General features: G+C 38.7%; 1 protein-coding gene across 1 annotated transcript in view; it reads right to left on the bottom strand.

Annotated features, from left to right (window-relative positions):
* Positions 1-263: 263 nt before the first annotated feature.
* Positions 264-13082, bottom strand: part of AMPH (amphiphysin) — a 230566-nt gene continuing 217747 nt past the window's right edge. The window contains exons 17-20 of the mRNA XM_069461959.1: positions 10255-10443; positions 8245-8514; positions 5238-5339; positions 264-371 (exon numbers count right to left, since the gene is read on the bottom strand). Coding sequence (XP_069318060.1) covers positions 264-371; positions 5238-5339; positions 8245-8514; positions 10255-10443 — 669 coding nt within the window. The remainder of the gene's footprint in view (positions 372-5237; positions 5340-8244; positions 8515-10254; positions 10444-13082) is intronic.

Genomic DNA, 13082 nt, shown 5'->3' with positions numbered 1-13082 from the left:
CAAGTGCACGTGTCCCCACAGCTTGGACAAAGCACAAACAAACCTGTTATTGACAACATGGGAACGAGAGAGGACTTTTTCCTTAATTTACTTTTTTTCCCTCTTATCTTTTTTGCACACATGCTCCACTGATACATGTTCCCGAACTTTGCCTGGCATCAGTCTGTAAATCATTAAGAGCTTAACTGCAAAAGCAAACTCTTCAGGTTATCACAGAGGTTTAAAATCCCGATCACTGAGCTCTTTCTGCAATACTTGTTGCCCTAATCCAGGCGCCGGGTGAAGTTCTCTGGAAAGAGGCCTTTGTAGGTGGTGAGGTCCTTGTACTGAAGCCAGTCTGATTCCTTCACTCCCACCAGCCAGCCTGCATCCTGCAAGACGAGAACAAGACTTTCAACAAACTGCTGGAAAAATCCACACTGTGACCATTAAGAAGTAACTTCTTACATTTAGTGTTGTGGTTCTACACCAAGACGTCACATTATAGGTAAAATGCTATGGTGTGATCAGTGGGAGGACCTGTCCCAAATAAGTTGTTAATTTAAAAAAATGTAAAGAATAAACATTTGCAATGATTTATTTACTGTATAAAGTATAAAGTAAATTGAAGATTAATATTAACATTGTATTTGTACAAAGTATAGTTAATTGATGTTAACTGGATTATGGTAAGAGGTCTTAAGGAGAAAAGGATTAGAATCATAGCCAGTGCAAATAGAGGAATGCCATGTGAAAGCATTTCATATACAAGAGCATTACCTGTCCTAGGGGTCACAGTGGAAAAGAAGCTTGAGGTTCCTTGGGTTAGAACATAGTGCTGGCTATATTACAGGCTATAATGCAAGGAAGTGGAGGGTCCTGTATTTCATCCTGAGCCATTTGCTTATAAGAAAGAACTCTGACCTTCAGCTCACATCCTATAACCCCAGTAAAACCACACTATATAGGGCTATCAAACTAAAATATAGATATACATTGCTTGATATTACTGTTGTCAATAATAACTAAGTTTTCAGGTTTATATAAACTACAAAGCAGTTTGATGTCATGGCATTCTTGTTGGAAACATTCATATATTCTTTTTAAATTATTCCTCATGAACATTTGTCTGTTGTATAGGAGTGCCATCATAAAATGAAGACATCTGGCCACAGAAAGGTTCAGGAAACATCCACACATGGTCATAGAGAATGAGATATGGCACTTAAAACCGAGAAACCCAGGCTGCTGTCTGCCCTTAGTCTACTGAAGATGAGCAGAGTCTGGCTGGAGAAAAGCTGAGTTGGAAGAAACAGTAGGAAACATACAGACTGTATGGAGGGAAACTAGTGGGAAATGACTGTCTTTATTATGTTAACCAGTACGGGAAAGCGATTCCACCTAAAATGAGGGATGGCCAGATTTAATCTGAACCAATCCCCAACACAGTTCAAGTACATCAGATAAAACAAGGTCTCAAAAATTAAACAAAGAAGCTGAAAACATTCCTTTTCGATATAATCTAAGACTACAAATTGATGCTGGCATATAGACTAGAAATATAAGCGTTTAGACAGGCCAATTATTGAAGGCAGAAAAAAAAACACTGAGGAAAAAAATGACTCAATAAAACAACTGATAATATTCTAGCTGATGAAGAAAAGTGCCCTCTTTAGAATTATGATGTCATATATGTGAAGGACAAAGCTACACTTAAAATAAAAGATGATAACTAAATATTTTCTAAACCTGTAGTAACCATAGAAAAGGTCATTTTTTTCCCCATAAGTGCCTATATTTGACTTTATTTATGGTGAGAGAAAAATCTAAGGGAGCCCAGTAGAGTCAAGCATTTTTAAATTGTTTCAATAAAGAAAAAAAGTAAAAGACTGCCACAAACCCATAAACATATATTCTAACACATATATTCTAAAAGACAATTTATGTTATAAAGAATATTAGCCAGTATCAATCTTTAGCTAAGAAAATTAGAAAAATTAAATTTTAGCTGCTTAAAATATATGGTAGACAAGGATTTCCAGTTTTGATAATAGCAGTATAGCTTGTATTAGACAAATGCTTCTGCACAGAGCAACTAGAAACACTAGAATAACTACATCTCTATGTATATATATTTTTAACTATTTACATACACAAATGACTATTTATAAGATAGGTAACATAAAATATGTTTATATATAATGGGGTGGATATAAATACTGTGTATAATTATTTGAAGGCAGTGAGGGTGACAAAAAGCAGGAAGAAATTGGAAAAGATTAACCCTTGACAGTAGGAACTGCACTGGGTGAGATCTATGCTAATGTGGCTTTTCCCCAAGGACTACCCTCAGTCCATGTGATGCAGGCATTCAGAGGATGGAGCTTAGGGCTGCCAGAGCAGCTGTGCATTCAGGGAGGGATATCTTTAAAAGGAGGGAACTATGGGGAGTATCCCCAAATATGCAGAGAAACTTCCCTGAAATCCTGGGCTGACCCCCAATGTGTACAAGCATTAGGGGTCCTCCAAGAGCCCTGGGCGAAAGCAACATCAGGAAGGCTGAAGGAGGTGAGTAGAGATTTAAGTACTGCCAATGGAGGGGGAACAGAATTTGAATCCCACTATGTTAGGGGGGCTTAATAAGCCCCTCTGGCTTGCTACAGAAATCCCAAAAGGGCCATGTCTTAGAAGAACAGACAACATCCTAAGACTAAGAATTTATGCTAAGACTAATGGCAAAGTTAAAACAGACCCACCCGAGAAAAGTATAAAACAAACTTCCATGAATGTAATTTAATTATCCAGTAATTTAAATGATTGGCAGAGTAAAAATAAATAATCTTCAGATAAAGAAAACAAAATCCAGACTCTTTACAATGTATTATCCATCCACTGAGTCTAGTATCAATAAAGAAATTACTAGACATGAGGAAAAACAGGAAAATATGACACCAAGATAAAAACCAATCAATAGAAACATGCCCTGAGTTGGCCTATCTTTCGGAATTACAGCTATTATAAATATGTTCAGGTACTTAAATTGAAAGACAGTCATAATAAAAGAATATCAATAATAAATCTCAGCAAAGAAATATAAACTATATGAAAGAGCAACATGGAAATTATAGAACTGTATAAGTATAATATCTGAAATGAAAAAGTCACTGGGTAAATTAATAACAGATTTGAAATAGCAAGAAAAAAAGAGCAGAAAAAAAGACAGATCAATAGAAATTATCCAACCTGACTTCCTAAGAGAAATAAATATTGAACAAAAAAGAACAGAGTCTTAGACATCAAGAACTCCAACATATGTATAATTGGAAACCCAGAATAAAAGAAAAGAATGAGGCAAAAGAAAAAAATAACTAAAGAAACAATAGCTAGCTAAAAGTTTTCCAAAAGTAGTGAAAAGCATCAGATTACAAGTCTCCAGAGCTCAGTAAACTTCAAGTATGAAGACCACACATAAACACACAGACATACAAACACAACCACCCAAGCATAATACAGTCAAACTGATGGAAACCAAAGATACAGAGAAATTATTAGAAGTAGTCAGGGAAACTACGAAAGTTACTTTGTATACAGAGAAACAATATCAAACAAATGACAGCTGATTTCTAATTATAAACAGTAGAGACCAGAAAACAATGAAGCAACATCTTTAAAGAACTGAAAGAAAAAAAAAATCAATTCAGAATTATTTCTCTAGTGAAAACATCTATAAAAATGAGAATGAATAAATACATTTTCAGGTAAACAAAAGCTGAGAGGATTTGTTGCCAGCAGATCAGCATCACTGGAATAGCTAGAGCAAGGTTTGTAAGCAGAAAGGAAATGAGACCAGATGGAAACACAGAAATATAGGAAAGAATGAAGACTACTGTAAATGGCAAACATGTTGGTAAATATAAAATATTAGCTGTTTCCAAACTTTCATTTCTTTAAAAAATAACTTTTTTTTAATACAAAAAATATAAATTCATGTAATGGGATATCTTAATGTGTTTGAGATATGTAGAGATGTTGACTCTGTTGCCTGATACTGGTAATTTATGCTTTGTCATTGTTTGTTACTTTTTTTTTCTTGAAGAGTTTTTCTAAGGTTTTAACAGTTTTATTAATCCTCTCAATAAACCAACTTTTGGCTTCGTTAATTTTCTATTATCTTTTTATTGCATTAATCTGTGAAATTATCTTTATTATTTCCTTCCTTCTATGTGCTTTCCATTTAATTTGACCTCTTTTTATCTTCTTAGTCTTAAAACTTAGAATAATCACTTATTAAAAATTTGTTCAACTTACACTAAGATTTCTTTGACCCATGGATTATTCACAAGTATATTTTTAAATTTTTAAATCTTTGGAGTTTTTAAAAAATATTTTACTGTTATTAATTTCTAATCTAATTTTATTGTGGTAGAGACTTTTGTTGTTTGACCCAGCAACTGATCTATCTTGATACGCATACTTTCAAAAAGAAAAATAAAATGTCGAACATTTAAGTCTTAACCTCAAAAGCAGTGATGCTTAACTTTTTTCTTTAGAGGGAGGGCTCATAAATCTCTTTGAGAACAGTCTGGAAGTTAGAGCTCTTCAATCCAGAAAAACATGTTCATAGATGCATTTACACATTTTGCTTGCTATTTCAGGGGTTCATAAATCTTACGAACAAGAACAAGGTGGGAGTCTCCTCAGCACCTTAACATCAGACCACTCTTCCAGAAGTTGATTTTTTTAAAGAATCTCTTTAAATTGAGATGTAATTTAAACACTACGTAATGCAGAGAAGATTAGGTATACAGTTCAATAAGTTTTGACAAATGTATACACGCATATAACCCACCCCTCTTGAGACATAATGCATTTTCATCATCCCAGAGATTTCCCCCATGTTCTTTCTTAGTCAATGTCCACACCGCCAGAGGCAGCCACTTTTGAAGGGGATTTTTAGTTCACATGCACAGTGTCTGCATTTCCTGAAGACTGGAGTTACAGAGACAGCATCCCTAGAAAGTGGTTATGTGATAAGAAATGGTCACTTTTTAATTTAAAAAAGGAACAATGTAACAGCATCCCAAAAGCACATTCTAAAAACTGGGTTAATGATGTGCTGTAGTCACAAGCCTTTAAGCCCTTTTCAGCTGGCTTGCAGCATCTCAGAAAATAGAAATGTCTTCAGGAAGTCGCTGTGTCCAATTGACCCTCAGGGAAAACCCAGATAGTCTGAATCATCTTCCAGTCTTATCTTTTACCTGGTCAGCTTCCGAATCAGAGGGAACCACCAGCACCACGTCACCTCTTTGTAAAGTAAGTTCGTCAGAATTTGCTGCCTCAAAATCATGCAGTGTTTCCACCTGCAAAAGATTTTAAGAGACCAGATTAATTTTAGAAAGAAATGAAGAGGACATAAAATCACAGATTCCCACCCAGATTATAAGCAGACACTCTTGTAAGCATTCTCCAAGCCACATACAAAGATGGAGATATGTATCATATCCCAAAAAGAAGAAGGTCTATAAAGTAGAAAATCCTACTCTCTGATAGGAGGTCATTTGCATGTATACTTAGTAATGCAATGCCCTCTGTAATAGATGAAAGTATTACATTAATTAAATTTTAATTCATCATATTTTTGTTAGAAATTTGCATGTTACTATCACTGATGCTTTATTATTGTTTGCTGTTGAACTAAAAATGTCTAGCTGAAAGTTACTCTAACTCCAGCTTCTGTCAAATAAGTAATAATCATGAAAACCAACACTTGCATGTTATAGAGGAATTACTATTTAAGTGATCCGTGTGATCAATTTCTCTGTAAATATAGTTCCTCCCTTTCCTACCCTACCCTTTACACCATGGCAACCTATTTCTTTATTTCTACTTAAAAAATTTCTTTATAATTTACTATAGAAAATTTTTTTAAAAGCAGAAGAAATACTACAATGAACCCCAGTGTACCCACCATCCAGCTTGAATAACCCTGCAGTCATGACCAGTTTTATTTGTCCCATGTCTTTCCCCTCAACCTTACCTCCAAGGTAAAACAATCTGTTTAATCTATGTATGTTGCAGATAGAATCATAAAATGTCAGAGCTGGAAATGATTATGTTACCCCAAAATTAATTTCTCTGATGTGAAAATTGACGCCCAGAGAATGGGGTTCAAGGTTACACTACAGTCAGTAAGGAAGCCAAGGATGGGCCCACCAAGCCCCCGCCCTGCCTGGTAGGCTGCTTCAGTAAGTGTCCTCCACTGCACAAATTTCAATGACCCCTATGGAATCTTCTCCCTTAGCTAATTACTTGACCTTTTGAGTTGTTTCCCAGAAGTGGTGGATTTTCTTGGAGACAAAGGAGCTGAGATTCTGAAGGCCCCTGGGCAGACTTCCTGACCAGATTCACCATCCCCTACAACCTGCCCCACTGCGCACAGACACCTTGATCTGCCCTCAGGCATGGGGCCCCTCCCTAATAGTCCATGATTTCCCGCAGTGGGGAGAGGGATTTGAAACAGCTTCTCCAGTTCTCCTGACAATACATCTGCTGTATCAAAAATTCCTTTCTTCCTTGGCAATCCTCCTCGTCTCAATAATTGGATCTTTGTATAATGAACAACTGAACCTAGACCAAAACCCCCTCACGGTTTCAACACTTCCTAGACTTGTAGTCTAGTTAAAACAGAACAGGACACAACCCCCTACCCACAGGTTTAACTTTTTCTCCACAGTAACTCATTCATAAATCTGTATAACCACCCAATCCTGTATGACGTAGCAGATAGCAGTTGCTTTCCAATGGAAAGAGAAGGAGAGAGGGACAATGAATATGACTATTACTATCCTACCCTGCCCTCATGGACACAAAGTTAAACAAAACAAAAATAGTTGAATTTTGAAGTGTAAAATCAAATTGAAGAACTTAATGTTCTGTCGACACAAGCAACTCAAAATCTAAGCTGTTGGAACTTTAAAATATTTCGAGCCTTAAAGTAAAGTGATTATGGGGCCCGAGTCACTGGACAGACAGCTGTAACCTAGGCAGCTGCAACCTTTGTTTCTCCAGTTATAGATTAGCCCTCTTCCTTACATACTTCATTTTATAAAATGTTATAAATGAGGAAAGGGGGCCAGGGAAGACCCCTTCACCTCTTCACTGTTGATCTTCATTATATAAGAACTTCCCTCTTTCCTCTACAAAGACTTCATGACTATCACATTGTCTAAGATGGAATATTAAATACGCCTTTAAATTAGAAAAGAAATGAAAACAAACTGCCAAGAAAAGAAAAAAAGGAAACCTAGGGAAAAGAAAATTGTTGAAATTTACAAACCAGCCCGCTGTAAAAAAAATGCTATAATCCTACTAAATTTCTTTGTTTTCTGCCTAGATAAGCAAGACCTTAACACTTAACTTCAGAGCACTGACCCCCATCCCTGTGGAGTCTGTGTTACCTGAATGGCCATTCTCAGCTTTTCCTCTGAATAAACTCTTCAAAACTCTGTTGCGATTTTTTCCATTGCTTCAGCCTGACAATTCCTAACCTAATTAATTATATTAAGGCCCATTACTTGCCATTAAGACTTAGCTTAAGCTGGTGTTTTTTTTTTTTTTTTTGTTTGTTTTGTTTTGTTTTAGCTATTTACTGAGTTTTTGGTAAAGTTTCTGTTTATACTGACTTTATAAGACTTTAAAGTAGCCTCTTGGAGCGCAACCTTCTTCCCATTAATTTAGACTTCTTTTTTTTTCTTCCTTTTGATAGAAGCCCATTCCTACATTTATTCATTTATTTTCAGAATATTTATCACTTCCCTACTCTGTGTCATGTACTGTACCAGACATCGGAATTTTCTACCTCCAGAGGAGTGTAATCCGGTGAGGAGCACACTAAGCGGGTGATTTGAAAGGCCTGGTCTGAGCAAGGCTGGACAGACCCAGGGGCACCCTGGGAGCACAGGGGAGGGCTGGAAGGAATTTACCCGCTCATTACCCAGAGGCAAACCATTGACCTACGGTAAACTCCCTTTTATTATTCTGTGTTAAAATATGGACAGGTATTACTTTAGTTCATGCTTATCCAGCAGCTTACATGGAAATCCTGCCACTTTCCAAGGTCATGTTGGGGTGAAGGGAAAACAGTTCAGAGAAAGAATATAGATTGCAAAAAGTAAATGTAAAAATCAGAAAAGCAAAGGTTTGAGCAAAAGGGACTCAAAGCAAAGACAAGACAAAGGGCCAAGAGATTTAAAAAAATAAAAAGACCTTGTAGAGGAAGCCTGGAGGCAATTCCTGAGCGGCCTCCCTTGCAGATGCTAACTGGTCAGCAGCTCCAGGGGCTGGTGCAGAAGGTGCGGGCTGAGCGTCCTCCAGGGGCTTCTGCTCTGCGGCCAGGTCCAGAGCCTCGCTGCTGGGCCCCGAAGCAGCCACGTCCTCAGTGGCCACCGTGGGCTCTGCACCTATGGGTATTTCTTGTTCTCCCTCCCCTTCGTGGTTGGAGGCAGGTTCTATGACGACAGAAGGGATGACCTTCTCCTGGGGGAACAAACACGTGCTGGTGCCAAGCAGAGTCTGGGAACCAGGGCTTGCTGGTCCTCCACGACCTGCCTCAGCCCCCACCCACCACGTAGGCGGCCATTTCCACACGTCCCACCCAGCCAACGGCATGCTCTTCCCTAACCCTGCTCAGGCCCACGGCCAAGGCCCCGCTGTGCCAGCCCAGCCTCCTTTCTGTTTCTCCTGAGGACAAAACCCTCAGTGGGATTAATTTCTGGATCCCCATACAGCCACGCAGTTTGGTAATAGTGAGGTTTCTGTGGAAACTGGGAAGAGGGACAGGGGACTGGGGGGAGAGTGGGACATGCATGAGGGGGAGGGAGACAGTCCTGAGAGGGGCCATAGGAGGATTCCCACGTCTGCAGGTCTCATTCTGGTCCCCTGAATGCCAATACTTACTTGAAGCTGGCATTTAGCCTCCTGTGTGCGATTTTTTTCCCCAGAATCCCACGGGGCTCCCGAATTTCCCAAAACCCTATTTGCTGGGAAAGATGTAGCCTGGCTTGGGAGACATCTACCTGTGCTTTCCTGGTGGATTATCGGCAGCGCCCACACTGAGGTTATCCTGGAGGAGCCACAGCTCCCACCATCCACTGAGAGTGCTCTCTTTTCTGGACCAAAGGATCAGGACCTCCTTTTTATTTGTTTAACAAAGATGAGCAAGGAGGGGAGTTTCCTTAGCTTAATGGGAGTCTGGAGATGTTTATTGCCTTTCAGATTCATTTCTACATTCCCTCGGGCTATCAGTGCACATAAGCACTTCCAGTTGTCAATTTGGAGAAACTAGTACACTCTTGCAACAAGCGTAACAGTATACAAAACCTCTCCTGGCACTGTGACAAAAATCTAAGGGAAAAAAGGAATGTTCTTTTGAGCTACTTCTCCAAATGCCACTGTTATCTGTTGTTTTTCTAGTGGGATGAAAGGGATAATTCCGTTTTAAGCCTGAAACCCTGGAGAGATTTTTGGAAATTTATTTTGAGTAAAATTACCAAGAAAAAAGAAAGCATACCACAGCCCTCTCTTTCCTTTGCCTTCTAGAGGACAGAGCACCCAAACAGTGGGCGGCAGGTGTTTGGGCTGGAGGCCCCCACGGTCCCAGAATATGCATGTTTGTTGCCTTTGAATGCTGCTCTGAAGCAGAGCAGCGCTGGGCCAGCTCCAACCTCACGGATGGACTTAATGGCCCAGTTCCCCTCTGAAAGGGCCACACAGTAACGGACTGTTAGTGCAATGAGCCTGATGGAGAGTTTGGGGCACTCTAGTAACAATAACAACAACCACAGAACAGTAGTAATAGTAATAAGATTTAACTACTAATATTGAGTTCTCATCATGTGCTTGGTGCTGGGCTAAGCACTCTATGGGCATTTTCTCACTTAGACATATGCTCTTTCTCCTCTTTCCATTCTCATTTTTTTAAATTGTCTGTGCTTCATTCTTCTTCCCCATCACTTTATTCCATAGTTCCCTTTCTGTGCTTAGGCCCAGCAGGCCATAGGCTTTGGGGCCCTTGTGGAACGTTGCAATGCTGGTATTAAGAGGATGCTGAGACCAACCTTTCCGAGAATTTGGTAATAAATTTTTTTTGGTTGAGTAGGGAGTCACAAAATCGCTACAAATCTATTTCACACCAAGGAGTTATCACCATTAACCAAGAGACAGGGCACACTAACCGGGCAGCACCAGCCCGGAAGCTCCCCTCACTAGGACACTCACCTGAGGCACTGCTGCTTCCGGCTCCTCTGGCTGAGGTCTGTCACCCTCTACAACCTCAGTGATTTCAGTTTCAACTTTGGCCTCCTCTAAACTTGCTCCCTCTCCAGCAGGGAGAGCTTCCTTCTCTGCCTCTGCTTCCTCCACGGGGACCCCTTCGGCCGCCACATCAGCTTCAGTTCCAGGGACGATCTGTAGGGCAGAAACCAAACAGGCCATGTCTCCACGGGCCTCAGCTCAGAGGCAAACTCAACCCTTTCACTTGTCCCCCTCTGCTGAGGCTATTCAGATCTTCTTCAGAACTTTCTTTGCAATGAATCGAATCCCAGGATTTAAGTGCAGCAGAGTCTGCCATCTGTTCATCAAAACTCTGACTTCTCTTCTTCCTGAGCATCCAACAATTCTACATTCCTCAGCTTTCCTTGCAGTCAAGTGTAACAAATGGAATTTGAATGGAATTGACATACACCATTCCTAAGACAGGGCGTTTAAGGTGTGTGGTCCCCCTCCGCAAGCAATTTCCATTTTTGATGGCTAAAAGCAACAGATGGGGTCTTAGAGGATATCTGAGTCACAAGATGGAAGGGGTCTGGGCCCAATACCTGGGTCATGGAGGAAAGCCACATAAGAAAAGCACTGTCAACCAAAATTAAAATGCTAAGCTCCCCGATGACTCAACAAACCCTTTCTTCTAAAAAACTTTCTGCTGATTCAAATTTACAGCTCAAAATAAAAATAACCTGTTACAGAATGCAGTACATTTTTCTACAACCTAATATTTTACTTTAGGAATGAAAAAATGTTAACAGCTATACTACTCATTATATGTCCAAGTATTACTTACATTCTTAGAAGTTTACTTCCCTCTCTTAGAATAATCTCCTATAATAAGAATCTGGACCCCCATGCAAAGTGTATAATGATCCAAAATGTAGTTACTACACAGGACACATTTCTTTTTTCCTACTCTATCATTAAAGTACACAGTCTTTCCTAAAGTAATCCTTTTACATGAATTGTAACAGATAACTTTTTAATATTTAAAGTGAATTATAAACATTGATAATTATTGAAGTGGGGTAACAGGTCCTGGGGACTTATATTTTGGTGAAGGACTGAAAATTTCTATAATCAAAAGTTTAGTTAAATACTTAAGATCACTGCATGTCTTGTTTTACAGAAGCACTGATCTTTTTGTGGATGCTTTTGTTACTGGTGTCAAGAGGGTAATAATGAGAACATAAATCAGCATGCCATCGTAATCTCAAGAAGAACAATGAACACTTGCCGTAGCTTTGTTGTTGGGAGAAATTAACAGCCTTTCTCCAGGGTATTAAGGACCTAGTAAAGTTTCTCCCACACTGAAAACTATACTTAAAGACAATGTGCATACAGTGGATTTGTGAGCTCAAATGTAGAAAGGAAGTTGTATCATAATTCTAAGTTATTTATACTTTCCGTCTGTCTGGAAAAATCACATCTATGAATATCCTACTGGTTTCAACAGCTTTGAACCAGATGGACTCTATGTACATGCAGACAATATGCACAAACAGAAGCATACGTCACTAAACACACATACAGACATATTGCTAAGATAAAAAGGTAGACTTTATATTATTTCATAGGCTACTACCCCGAGTGATTATAAATAAATTCTTCTATACATATATGTTCCAAGTATATACTATTAATAACTCTATTTTACTCTCAACAGAATTGATACTACATTTCCAGAAGAGAATATATATTTCTGTGTCGTACTGGATAGTGTTGCCAAAGGTAATTTTTTAAAATTTTTTTCATACAAACAAAATGTTCATTATTAGCCCATAATTTGTCTCTATCAATTTGGTTGTATCAGATTTTACTATCACAAGATATACATGTGATCACCTTTCCTTTGCTAGGTAATTTAAACAGACATTATTGGTTGGATGCACCTAAGACCAGATAGTGTCGCTGTTGCAACACCAGCCACCAGGAGGTGGCGGCCAAGGGCTCCACCTGACTGCACTCTGAGGTTCCTGACCTTGCAGGAGCGAATGCCCAGGCCTTGGGACCCTGCTAATTTACCTGATCTCTGCTACAGAAAAACAACTGGAGCATGTAGAAAATTATATACACAAATGATGATAAATAAAAGTCACAAAAATATTGAAATTAACAATGCTGGCAAAGGTAGTGTGCTAAGTAAACTAGCACTTTGACTATTGAGAGGAAAAGTCAACCAATTTGAATAATGTACTTGGAAAAGGGAAGAAATGAATACTCCTCCACTCTTCTCTAAGTCCATTAATAATGAATTCCCATTTCTCTAGCCACTGTTTAATTAACTCTTCGATTTTACAGATCTTAAAAGCATTACACAAACAGAGAAGGATCACCCACTATCTGCATTACCTCATAGCTCTGTTTCTGACACTGATCTGAATGTCAGGGGTGTCCCAATCCTCCCCAAAGGAATCTGTTACACATTTTTACTTTTACCAAAATACTTCCAATGCATATTTACTGACTGCAATAACAGAATAACATAAAAATGCAATGTAAAATAGGAACCCATTTGCTCAGATCAGGTGTTAGCTCTAGATAAAAATCAAGGAAAGAGTGAAAAGGTTTTCACTGAGAAGAGTTATCCCTCCTATTATTATTATCAATAATTATATAGCTCTGAATATGCATTCCAATTTGTTAGCTATTTGTAGATCTAGAAAAGAAAAACATTTTCTATGCTCTTCCTGCTACAGTAGATGTTATACCCCCTAGGAAAAACTGCAATGATAAATGACAGCTTTTTAAAAAATGTTATACATGAAGAACCAGTGGAC

Source organism: Eulemur rufifrons, chromosome 29 (genome assembly GCF_041146395.1).
Source record: "Eulemur rufifrons isolate Redbay chromosome 29, OSU_ERuf_1, whole genome shotgun sequence".
In the NCBI taxonomy this organism is placed as follows: Eukaryota; Metazoa; Chordata; class Mammalia; order Primates; family Lemuridae; genus Eulemur; species Eulemur rufifrons.
This window is presented reverse-complemented; position numbering and strand designations above follow the sequence as displayed.